This window comes from Pundamilia nyererei, unplaced genomic scaffold (assembly GCF_000239375.1).
Source record: "Pundamilia nyererei isolate P.nyererei 1_Seehausen unplaced genomic scaffold, PunNye1.0 scaffold00121, whole genome shotgun sequence".
In the NCBI taxonomy this organism is placed as follows: domain Eukaryota; kingdom Metazoa; phylum Chordata; class Actinopteri; order Cichliformes; family Cichlidae; genus Pundamilia; species Pundamilia nyererei.
Window position 1 is genome coordinate 1,973,931 of NW_005187522.1, and position 12,210 is coordinate 1,986,140.

The 12,210-nt window shown below is 40.6% G+C and overlaps 1 protein-coding gene across 2 annotated transcripts in view; it reads left to right on the plus strand.

Annotated features, from left to right (window-relative positions):
- The window catches only part of rock1 (Rho-associated, coiled-coil containing protein kinase 1), a 30,992-nt gene that overhangs the window by 13,885 nt on the left and 4,897 nt on the right, over positions 1–12,210 (plus strand). For both annotated transcript variants that reach the window (XM_005742584.1, XM_005742583.1), the window contains exons 7-27: positions 1,064–1,208; positions 1,298–1,436; positions 1,659–1,750; positions 4,740–4,899; positions 5,133–5,205; positions 5,294–5,382; positions 5,821–5,869; positions 6,073–6,208; positions 7,378–7,469; positions 7,584–7,830; positions 8,064–8,170; positions 8,279–8,429; positions 8,970–9,130; positions 9,230–9,414; positions 10,008–10,077; positions 10,158–10,261; positions 10,436–10,601; positions 10,722–10,815; positions 10,897–10,985; positions 11,090–11,281; positions 11,369–11,534. In XM_005742584.1, the coding sequence (XP_005742641.1) occupies positions 1,064–1,208; positions 1,298–1,436; positions 1,659–1,750; positions 4,740–4,899; positions 5,133–5,205; positions 5,294–5,382; positions 5,821–5,869; positions 6,073–6,208; positions 7,378–7,469; positions 7,584–7,830; positions 8,064–8,170; positions 8,279–8,429; positions 8,970–9,130; positions 9,230–9,414; positions 10,008–10,077; positions 10,158–10,261; positions 10,436–10,601; positions 10,722–10,815; positions 10,897–10,985; positions 11,090–11,281; positions 11,369–11,534 (2,707 nt within the window). The remainder of the gene's footprint in view (positions 1–1,063; positions 1,209–1,297; positions 1,437–1,658; positions 1,751–4,739; positions 4,900–5,132; positions 5,206–5,293; positions 5,383–5,820; positions 5,870–6,072; positions 6,209–7,377; positions 7,470–7,583; positions 7,831–8,063; positions 8,171–8,278; positions 8,430–8,969; positions 9,131–9,229; positions 9,415–10,007; positions 10,078–10,157; positions 10,262–10,435; positions 10,602–10,721; positions 10,816–10,896; positions 10,986–11,089; positions 11,282–11,368; positions 11,535–12,210) is intronic.

The following is a 12,210-nucleotide window of genomic DNA, read 5'->3' on the forward strand; positions in this document are numbered from 1 at the left end:
ACAGCCATATTGTCAGATGATGTTGATAAGATTATTTTAAAAATTTCTGTGTCTCAAGTTAATGCTGCTCAGTTATAGTGAGAATCCCAGTCATGATTATTCAGGTCTGTATTTTAATCTTGATTATTGAGCAATATTAGACATTATCTTAACAACGAGTATGGAGTTACTGAACTTTAAGAATGTGTCCTTGTATAAGAAAAAATGAGGTGGAGGTGTCGAGGTGGTTTTTTTGGGGACCAGATCTGAATTTATTGACAGATCTTTAGCTCAGCTCAGCACCTGTTGATTAATTGTTTACTTAGAGAGAGGGGAAAATTCTAACTCGGAAAGCTGGGAGGCGGTTTTGTTGCCAGAAAGATGTGAATAATGCTTTAGATTATTTGCAGCTCATACTCGACACCTCAACATTTTTATAAAAATCGCATAAATCTACTTTAAGAGTTTTACTTCAAGATAGATCTCGAGGAGTTAAAGATTAATAGCTGAGTTTAAGTGTCTGGACATAGCTGGCATATAAATAACACTGCAAGAAGAGTATTTGTATTATTATCATAGTTTTGTTTTGATCTAATTGTTGAAAGCCAAAATTGTAATTTAGGTTAAAATCTGATAAATCACTTAGTTGTTGTTTTCATCCACTTTTATAGAATTAAATAAACAACAACATTAATAATAGTAATTACTGGGATGGCAGGTTGGCTGTAGCTCAGTAGAGCTGGTCATTTATTGATTGGAAGGTTGGTGGTTTGATTCCTGGCTCTCCAGTCTGCATGCCAAATATCTTTAGGTAAGATGCTAACTCCATATTGCTCTCTGACGCATCTATCGGAGTATGAGTCTGTGTGAATATTAGCTAGAAAGTACTTAAGCATAGACAAAAGTGCTTAAGTGCTTATATGAATGGGTGAATGAGGCATCTTGTGTAAAGTGCTTTGAGTGCTCTGGCAAAGTGAAAAGGTGCTATATAAGAATGAGTCTATTTACCATATCCCTGTAATAATGATAATTTTTAAAGTAAAGTGTTGGAGTTGTTAATGTTTATGATGCTCGTGCCCTTCAGGACGGTATGGTACGATGTGACACAGCAGTGGGAACTCCAGACTACATTTCACCTGAGGTACTGAAATCCCAAGGAGGAGATGGCTATTATGGCAGAGAGTGCGACTGGTGGTCAGTGGGAGTGTTTCTGTACGAAATGTTAGTTGGTGAGTATTTGCATTGAAAGATGACTTATTTTAAATATTTAGAGCCAGACATATTACTTACCTGTTGCTCTCGTTTGTCCCGTGCATAGGCGACACTCCTTTCTATGCAGACTCACTAGTGGGGACCTATAGCAAAATTATGAATCACAAGAATGCGCTGACCTTCCCTGATGACAGCGACATATCCAATGACGCCAAGAATCTGATCTGTGCTTTCCTGACCGACAGGTTAGATGGCCACAGACCGAGCAGCGAATCACGAAGCTTTTTGTCAGAAATCCTTTTCTTTGCATAAATTGTTTTCAGATGTAGAGAACCCTCTGTGGAAAAACAAAAAATCTTAATAGCAGAGATAATGGCTCTCTTTGCATTCAGATACTTGCTGTCTTCTGCTGACATTACCATACAGAATTGCTGAAATGACTAAATTTCTCCTCCTGACCCCCACAGGGATGTTCGACTCGGCCGTAATGGTGTAGATGAAATCAAGAGGCATCCCTTCTTCAAGAATGACCAGTGGACGTGGGAGAACATCAGAGAGAGTACGAATGTTTTCACTCTTAATGTTAAGGATTATTTTCACAACTCCCTTTTAATTTGGCTGCGGCTCACTGTTATTGCAATCATGGATCCTGCGATCATGTTTTCCATTTGACCTACTGCAGACAGTTGCAGGAAATTCTTGTAGACGAGCCATTCATTCAGTATCCTTTCTAAGACTAAACGTGATTCCTGCTCAGAGTAATAACTTGCAGCGCAGCATTTTTGAGGCCAACAATGGGGAAAGCAGTTTAAAGCAAATGTTAATGCGCTGGGATTGACACTGGAGCAAAGAGAGATTAGAAATGTAGTGCTAAATCCACTAGCTATAGTCGGTTCTTTACTGGCTTTATATTTAATACTTTACTAGGCTGAAGTCAGCACTTTGTTGCCACCGCCACCCCCACCCCGTTCGTGTATCAGGGGCTGACCAGCTCTACTAGCTGGCTGCTTTCCCTTGTTTTTAAGAGGGTCTCCAAAGAAAGAAAAAAGTCATTCCGGAGGGGAAAAAAGATAATTATATCATAATTACAGCAGATTTAAATATTTATAATATACCACAGTGATAAGAAGAAGCCAAGAAATTTGTTTTGGTTTGGGCTAACTGACTATATAAATGACTTAGTTTGCATGTATTATTTTAAAAAAAAAAAGAACATTTTAGTTTTTAAGCTTTTGCACTTAGAAAATAGACTTACTTTGCTTCAGTATGTACTAGCCATAGGATATCAGAAATATGGTTGTCAGTAGAAATTAATACTGAAATATCATGATTCCTAACAGTTAAAACATTAAATGCAAGCTCTTTAAATACTGATCATAGTGTTAACATTGACTTAATCAGCTTTTTTAATCAGTTGTACAGGATAAGTCTTTGTGAACATTATGTGTTTCTAGCCTGAAACTATCATTTTAGGTTATAAATGTTTTGGCTTATACAGGGTGGGCCATTTATATGGATACACCGTAATAACATGGGAATGGTTGGTGATATTAAAGTCCTGTTTGTGGCACATTAGTATATGTGAGGGGCAAACTCCTCAAGATGGGTGGTGACCATGGTGGCCATTTAGAAGTCGGCCATCTTGGATACAACTTTTGTTTTTTCAATAGGAAGAGGGCCATGTGACACATCAAACTTATTGGTAATGTCACAAGAAAAACAATGGTGTGCTTGGTTTTAACATAACTTTACTCTTTCATGAGTTATTTACAAGTTTCTGACCACTTATAAAATGTGTTCAATGTGCTGCCCATTGTGTTGGATTGTCAATGCAACCCTCTTCTCCCACTCTTCACACACTGATAGCAACACCGCAGGAGAAATGCCAGCACAGGCATCCAGTATCTGTAGTTTCAGGTGCTGCACATCTCGTATCTTCACACCATAGACAATTGCCTTCAGATGACCCCAAAGATAAAAGTCTAAGGGGGTCAAATCAGGAGACCTTGGGGGCCATTCAGCTGGCCCACGACGACCAATCCACTTTCCAGGAAACTGTTTATCTAGGAATGCTCGGACCTGGCACCCATAATGTGGTGGTGCACCATCTTGCTGGAAAAACTCAGGGAACGTGCCAGCTTCAGTGCATAAAGAGGGAAACACATCATCATGTAGCAATTTCAAATATCCAGTGGCCTTGAGGTTTCCATTGATGAAGAATGGACCCACTATCGTTGTACCCCATATACCACACCAAACCATCACTTTTGTTGTTCCAGCAGTCTTGGAGGGATCCATCCAATGTGGGTTAGTGTCAGACCAGTAGCGGTGGTTTTATTTAACTTCACCATTCACATAAATGTTTCATCACTGAACAAAATCTTCTGCGTGAACTGAGGGTCCTGTTCCAATTTTTGTTTCGCCCATTCTGCAAATTATGTGCGCCGATCTGGGTCATCCTCGTTGAGATGCTGCAGTAGCTGGAGTTTGTAAGGGTGCCATTTGTGAGTAGCTAATATCCGCCGAAGGGATGTTCGACTAATGCCACTCTCCAGTGACATACGACGAGTGCTACACTGTGAGCTCTTGCTGAATGAAGCTAGAACAGCCACTAGTGACAGTTTTCTTGCGTCCACGTTTTGGCAAATCCAACACTGAACCAGTTTCACGAAACCTAGCAAGCAGTTTGCTAACTGTAGCATGGGAGATGGGTGGTCTCGTAGGGTGTCTTGGATTGAAATCTGATGCAATAACCCGATTACTGCGTTCACCAGATATCAACACAATTTCGATCCGCTCCTAGCGTGTTAACCTCTTCGACATGTCAATGGCTGTGAACAAAGAGAAACTTGTAAATAACTCATGAAAGAGTAAAGTTACGTTGAAACCAAGCACACCATTGTTTTTCTTGTGACATTACCAATAAGTTTGATGTGTCACATGGCCCTCTTCCTATTGAAAAAACAAAAGTTGTATCCAAGATGGCCGACTTCTAAATGGCCACCATGGTCACCACCCATCTTGAGGAGTTTGCCCCCTCACATATACTAATATGCCACAAACAGGACTTTAATATCACCAACCATTCCCATGTTATTACGGTGTATCCATATAAATGGCCCACCCTGTACATCTTATAACATAGCTTAAATTCAATGTGTAGTTCATCTGTTATGATGATCTTCATCATTTCCTCCATATAAAATTTCCCACAAGTCACACCACACCTGTTGCTGCATTTGCAAACTATTTTATGTTATTACTAAGTAATCACAGTGTTGGCTTTGACTTGATCTGAAATATCAGTTTTCATGACATCCCTGGTGTTTATTAATTAATATTAAACAAAACTTGAATGGTATCAGGACATTGACTGACTTTGTGTTATGTTATTCCCTGTAGTGAAAGACCTGCCAACACTTTTAGGAGTGTTTTCCAAATCATGTGCTCTGAATTTTTGTCATGCCCTCTAACACATGGAGGCTTTTATGTATAATAAAATTTGGTGTGTCCCCCCCCCCCCTTGTTGTCTCCTTTGCTGTGTGCAGCGGCTGCCCCTGTAGTCCCCGAACTTAGCAGTGACACTGACACCAGTAACTTTGATGACATTGAGGAGGATCGGGGAGAGGAGGAGACCTTTCCCATACCAAAGGCCTTTGTGGGCAACCAGCTCCCGTTTGTAGGCTTCACCTATTACAGTAATCAACAGTAAGTCTGCCAGACTTGTTCTTTGTACCACTAAATTATGTGTGTGTTCTGCTTTTTTCCCTTCATCTTTCTTGAATTTTTATATTTATACCTGTATATATTATGTCAATACAGGTTTTTAATTGTGCATCAAGGATGCTTTAGCCATGGAGCCAAACAAACAACAACAAATTTCAGAGTAAATGTCACAGACTTATGAAAAGTTCATTGTCTGTTAACGCTTTTTTCCCCAGCCTTTTGCGAAGGTCCGCTGACACGAAGAGCAGTGACAAGCGTAGCAGTTCCACAAAAGAAGATAAGAGTCATGTGAGTACAAGTCTTCAAGACAAGGTCTTTGACACGTTGGATGTCTGCGACTTTATCTGATCAGTTGAAATGGAATGTTTCTGTTCAGTTGGAGAACCTGCAAAAACGAATCTACCAGCTAGAGGAGCAGCTGCACAGTGAAATGCAGTTGAAAGATGAGTTGGAGCAGAAATGCAGGTATGGAATAATCCTTTGTCTTACGTTCATAGCCACTTTCCAAAATACAGATTAAGACAAAGCCTCGGCTTGAAGGAAAAGAATGAAGATGTAAATTTCTTAATCCATGATGGGAAAATGAGTCTGCCTGTTAGTCTGACTAAAGACATCTTGCAAAAACGTTGAGCCTGATGAGAACAGAATAGATGAGTTGCAAACTCTAAAAAAAAGTTTTGTTTCGTGGGAGGATTAATGCTTGAATGACACTTAATAATGACATGGTCCCAAAGTGTCTTCTGTCCCTTGGTGCCTCTGTGATTTTATGAGGAAACTGGAGTTTTCCATGAAACAATTTTCACAAGATTTTACAAACTTCAGCCTCATTGTTTCATCTCTGTGAGAGACATTCAGAGTGTTTATTTATTTATTTTTATTTATTTTTTCTCTTGTTGCCCCTAGGACATCAAACAACAAGATTGAAAAGATTATGAAAGAGCTGGATGAAGAGGTAAATGCCTTTTTAAAAAATATTTCTTCCTCGCATTATAAATTCCTGTTATCAGCTTTGCAGTACACTCCTTTGATTTTGTTAATATAGTGTGGTGTCGCTAGCAAGCTATGAAGTTAAATATATTACTGTTTCAGATCAGTGGCTAGATTAGAGCTTGTTCCCCATCCACATCAAAGCTGCTCTTTTGTTCCTCGCTTTAGGCAAACCTGAGGAAGAGCGCCGATGCCAGCTTGTCTCTGCTGGAGAAGGACAAGCTTATGCAGCAGCACAGATTCACAGAGTACCAAAGAAAAGCCGACCAGGAGTCAGAGAAGAGACGGAATTTGGAAAACGAAGGTGAACTTAATGAAATGCTGCTGAGGTTATGAGTTAGACTTCTTGCAAAATACACACACTGGTCACTTTATTAGGTACACATGTTCAACTGCTTGTTAATGCAAATATCTAATCAATCACATAGCAGGAAGTCGGTGCACGAAGGCCGGTAGATATGGTTAAGATGACCTGCTAAAGTTCAAACTGGGCATCAGAATGGGAAACAGAGGGGATATAAGTGACTTTGAAGATGGCTTGTTTGTTGGTGCCAGATGAGCTGGGATGTTTCAGAGAATGGTCCGCAAAAGAATGGCAGGAAGTTCACTGTACTCCAATGGCCTCCACAGTCAGGAGGACTCAAACCAATAAATGCAACTTTGGAATCTGATGAATGAGGGATTCTTAATTTGGATGTCCAGGCGACAAAATTGCAGAAACTGTGTGATGCTTTCGTATCAATATGGAGCCAAACGTCGGAGGAATGTTTCGAGCACCATGAAGAATGAAAGAAGTTCTAAAGGCAAATTGGTGTTCAACCCAGTACTAGCAAAGTTGGGAAGAATTTTAATCGTTGAGTAAGATGAAGTATGTACTTTTTTTTATCAGATGAAGCCTAATGTGCTGATTGGATTACCTGATAACCTCGTACCGTCTTCATCTTCCTAACTGCTGACTTTCTGCACATGGGCTTCTGACTTGAAATTACTCTTATCAGCTCTTTTTGACATTTAATTTAATTTATTTTTGAAGAAAAACACAAAAAAAAGTCACGAATGTTCTTTGTGCTAATACTTTCTTTCAGTCCTTTAGCAGTAATTTGCTGTCCAGAGTTAATAGTTTTTGTAAACATAAAGTCTAAAAATGAAGAAAGACAAACCTGCCTCAGACACTCCTAGTCTGATCACTCTGGAAAAAAAATGAATTACTGAATAATGAATTACTAAAAGGCACCTCAGCCATGTCACAATACATTTATAAACACACCCATAGCTAAACAAGCAGCTGCTATTATGTAGTGGTAAAATCTAATGTTCATATAATAAAGTTAATGATGTGTGTTGGCTCTAGGCTGCTGACATAAAATAATTTATACTGGGGAAACTAAATCTAACTCTGCTGTAATTGGAAAGAGGAGCTTAAATGAGGTTGAGTTTTTTTTCTTATTCTTTATTTCCTTTATTTCCCCTTAGTGTCAAATTTGAAGGAGCAGTTGGAAGATATGAAGAAAATCAGTCAGAACTCGCAAGCCTCAAATGACAAGATTACCCAGCTTCAGAATCAGGTATACAGCAGACACATGCATGCACACTCTGGAAACTGAAGGACAAAACATTAAATGTTTTTTCCCTCCCTTTGTGTTGGATTTTTTTCTTTAATTTTTATTTTGGATTGACAGCTGGAAGAGGCCAACGACTTGCTGCGTGCAGAGTCAGACACGGCGGGGAGACTGAGGAAGAGCCACACAGAGATGACCAAGTCAATGGCACATTTGGAGAATTTGAACCGTGAGCTGCAGGAGAGGAGCCGCGCAGTAGAAGGAGAGAAGGCGCAGCTGGAGAAAGAGCTCCTGCTTCTACAGAGCACCCTGGACTCTGAACGGAGGAACTACAGTCAGGACTCAGAGGAGATCAGGGAGCTGCAAGGTGACACTGATATATCACTTCGAAAACAAGTGAAATCTGCGATAGCTCGACCAGATTACAGTTTCAGTTATTGATAACTGAAAAAGCAAGTGTTACCATACAGTTAAAATACATATTTAAAAGTCCAAAGTAGAATTGAATTGGTATGAAATAATTACTTTAAAAGGCTTTAAAAAAAGAGGAAAAAACCCAGCTTCATGTCTTAACTGTCTGCCTTTATCTTTCACTCTTAGCGAGATTGTCGGGGTTGCAAGAGGATAACAAAAACTTGAAGCTTAGTCTGTCCAAGATGGAGGCGGAACGCAAACAGGCCCAGGAAAGAAGCAATAATTTGGAGAAGGTATGCATGTCACACTGAGTGGTATTTGTGCATCCAATTTGTAGACGTGTGCAAGTTGTTTGATTTTTTGTTGTTGTTGTGTTCTTTTGTTGTTTTCCCTCGCCACAGGAAAAGAACAATTTGGAGATAGACCTGAATTACAAACTGAAGACCTTGCAGCAGCGTCTGGAGCAAGAACAGACGGAGCACAGGGTGACGCGGGCACAGCTCACTGACAAATACGAGTCTATCGAAGAAGCCAAATCAGCTGCCATGTCTGGTATGTCAGGCCTACGTGCGCTCATGCCCTGCTTCACTTCTTGTGTTTCCCCCCCACCCCTCTAATTCAAATCATTAAGATTCTTTTTTTGCTTTGACTGTTCTATTTGTCTCAAATATTGTTACCTTTTCTCTCTGCGTCATGGTTATTTTCTACTATCTTATAAGAAGTCACCTCCAGGTTCTGTTTTCGGTGAGAGGAATTCATGGTGCAAAGCAATGAGCGTGTTAGGACATTGCCTTGTTGCATATTCAGGTTTTTTTTTTTTGCAATAGAATGATACAGCAAAAGATTCACCCAGACGGCTCAGCTTGGTGATACATACAAAAAAGAAAAAATTAAAATCAGCTTTTCTGTATCAAATGTCTCTATGCAATTTTCGAGCTTTGAACAGACGCCAGTTGAAACCTGTTGCCGTCTTTCTGTTCCCTCATTCCTGCATATATTATCTGAAGTGAACTTGAAGAGTTGTTAAATAGTAGTTATCCCCGAAAACCAAACAGCCATTACACTAACTGCTTTTTCAAATATGTTCTCCAGCTGTCCAGCAGAAGATGTCAGAGGAGACGGGAGCAAGGATGAGGGCAGAGAGCCGGGTGGTGGAGGTTGAGAAGCAGTGCTCAATGTTGGAGTTTGACCTTAAGCAGTCTGTGCAGAAAATGGAGCAGCTGATGAAGCAAAAGGAACGGCTGGAGGATGAGGTAACTGAGCGATCCTCACAATGGAGTTTTGTGTGCCATTTTATTTCTTTCAGCGCCGTGATTCCTAGAATTCTTTCCCGCCCTCTCGTTCTTCTCCAGGTGAAGAATCTGCAGATTCAGGTAGAGCAGGAGTCAAGCAAACGCATCCAGATTCAGAACGACCTGAAGACCCGCATGCAGGAGATGGACCGTCTTAGGTGTTCAGAGAAACAGCTCAAACAAGAGATCAACACATCACTGGAAAGTAAACGCTCACTGGAGTTTCAGCTGGCACAGCTGTCCAAGTAAGTTTCACCTTTTAGTTAGAAAACTCAATGTTTGTTTTTCTCTTAAAATGTTATCCATGTTGTCTGCTCACTAGTTATAGAGCCTTAAACATTATCAAATATGATGGAGATAAAATTGATGATTAATAGTTATATATACATGAAATGGGGCATTTGCACCATTGTGTCAGTTAATTTAACCTGGAAACAAACTGGCAGTAGCTGTAGCCAGGAGGGCTTATTTTCTCTTACTGCTGCACTGGCCAGTAATGCTCCTTGGAAGTCGGGGTGTAAATTGCCCTATAATTGCCTCCTATTTTCATAAAAGTGCTGTTATTCCAGCTTAGAGCGTGACTCTCAAAGCTGTTCTGCTACAGTGTTTACACCACAGGATTAGCGTTTACTCTCAGTCCAGCTCCATCTACTTGATTGCTAATCCTCTGGCTAGTTTGCTCTACTGCGTCGGCTGACTAGGCTGAATTAAGATGTCAGGTCTCTTTTTTGTTTTCCTGGCTGAAGTGTTTTAGTTGCTGTGTAAAATATGATACATGTTGGATTTACTAAAGAAAAAAAATCAAACACCTAACATATTTGTTTTGGCGTGCTAACAGACAGTACAGAGGCAACGAGGGACAGATGAGGGAACTTCAGGACCAGCTTGAGGCTGAACAGTATTTTTCTGTGAGTATATGTCACAGTTTCTCTGTCGTGCTCATTTAATGTGAAAAGCTCCAGCTAATCTCGTTTTTTTTCTCCCTCAGACGCTTTACAAAACTCAGGTCAAAGAACTAAAAGAGGAGATTGAGGAAAGGAACCGGCAGATACAGGAGGCTAATAAGAAGGTGCAGGATTTGTGCAACGAAAGGTAAGAGGCTCGGTTCTCCTCATGCATATTGCAGCCTTCTTATATATCTAAATAACCTTTAACCTTTTGTAAGTATTCCTCATTTCTTTCAGCTTTTGCTGTTTGATGGGGGGAAAATTCAAGTGATGAGGTTTTTTCTTTTTTAAAATCAAACTTCCTTTATCCTGCACACAGGGATTCCTTGTCTGCACAGCTGGATCTGACAGTGACCAAGGCCGAGTCAGAACAGCTTGCTCGGGCACTTCAGGAGGAGCAGTATTTCGAGCTCAGCCAAGAGAACAAGAAAGCAGTGACAAGGCATAAGCAGGAGATTGGGGAGAAAGAGGCTACTATTGCACGGGTGAGCCTTCAAACACACACTGACAGCATTTTCTTTATTCCCACACTCATATTCATTGCTCAATTTCTAATTCTGTTAACTTAAAGTAGAGAAAATAAACATCTTCATATTTTTGCACAGCTTGAGGAATCCTATAAAACTCTGACCAAAGATGTGGAGAATCTCAGCAGAGAGAAGACGGAGTTAAGTGAAAAGCTTCGTATTCAGGATGAAGGTACTGTGCTTTTCATGATGCGCACATCTCCGCGTTGTAATTAATGTCGATGTACAAGCTTATTCCCCTTGTCTCTCTCAGAATATGTCGCTCAGAAGGAAGAAATTGAAAAATCAATCAAGGCCAACTACGAGAAGATCCTCTACACAGAGCGCACACTGAAGACTCAGGTAAGAGCCTCTTACTTTTCGAGAAGTTACTCCATACTGTTCCTGTAAACAAGTGGAGAGATGCGGCCGATGTGTTCAACTGTTCGGTCTTTTCCATCCGTCAGGCGGTGAACAAACTGGCAGAGATCATGAATCGTAAAGACATGAAGCTGGACCAGAAGAAGAAGGGTAGCACAGCTGATCTGCGGAAAAAGGAGAAGGAAAACCGCAAGCTTCAGCTGGAGCTTAATCAGGAGAAGGAAAAGTTTAACCACATGGCCATCAAATACCAGAAGGAGCTGAGCGAGATGCAGGCGGTACGTGAACGTCTGGTTGCGCTGCGGCCCAGTATGATGATCTGTGGACTATTATTTGGTTTTAACCTTTGACCTTCCTACCACCAGCAATTGGCAGAGGAAAGCACGTATCGCAACGAGTTGCAGATGCAGCTGGACAGCAAGGAGAGCGACATCGAGCAGCTCCGGGAGAAACTGAACGACCTGCAGCAGCGCATGGATAACTCCAGCGTCACCAGCCTGCAGACAGACGAGACGGACAGTAATATCGCAGGTATGTTCCCAGCCCGTCACAGCTGCTGTTGCCTTTATCGATCACAGTGACAGTTAAAAATCAAATAAACCTACACTCGTGAACTTTGATCTGGTGACGAAGTTATGCGGTGTGGGATTTTACTTGGTTGAAAACTTGACTTACTTTGTCTGTGTCAGTTAGCGTAGGTACCACGAGGACTCGATTCCTGAAGTATAACCTTCTGAATATGATTTTTGTTTTGGTTTATTTGACACATTTGACTTTTGTCTTGTCTAAAATAAGTCTCCCTTTCAGGTTTTATTCTTTTAAATGTGTTGTTTTTAGTTCATGAGCCAAAAGATCTGAATCTGTATTTAGAGCATCGTGTGAATGATTATTTTCCAAGCAGTTTAAGTTTAGTACAGTAAGGTGTTAGAAGGCAGGGAAGCAGCTGTACTGACTCACTTAATTCTCTTTCTAATGCATCACCTTCTTAAATGACATCTAACATGTGTATGAATATATGTTGTGCTGGCTGTTTTCATGTTTGTTGGTAGCTGTGGTTAAATCAATCTCTTCTTTATTTCCCTCATGCCCAGTTGGTTCTCCTTGCTCTTCTTATCTTTGTAACTTCCATTCCTTTTCCTCTGTGAGTAACTCGGTGAATCAGCCCCTTTTTGCCCGGCCTGCGTTGTTGCTGTTGTATGTGTGTGTA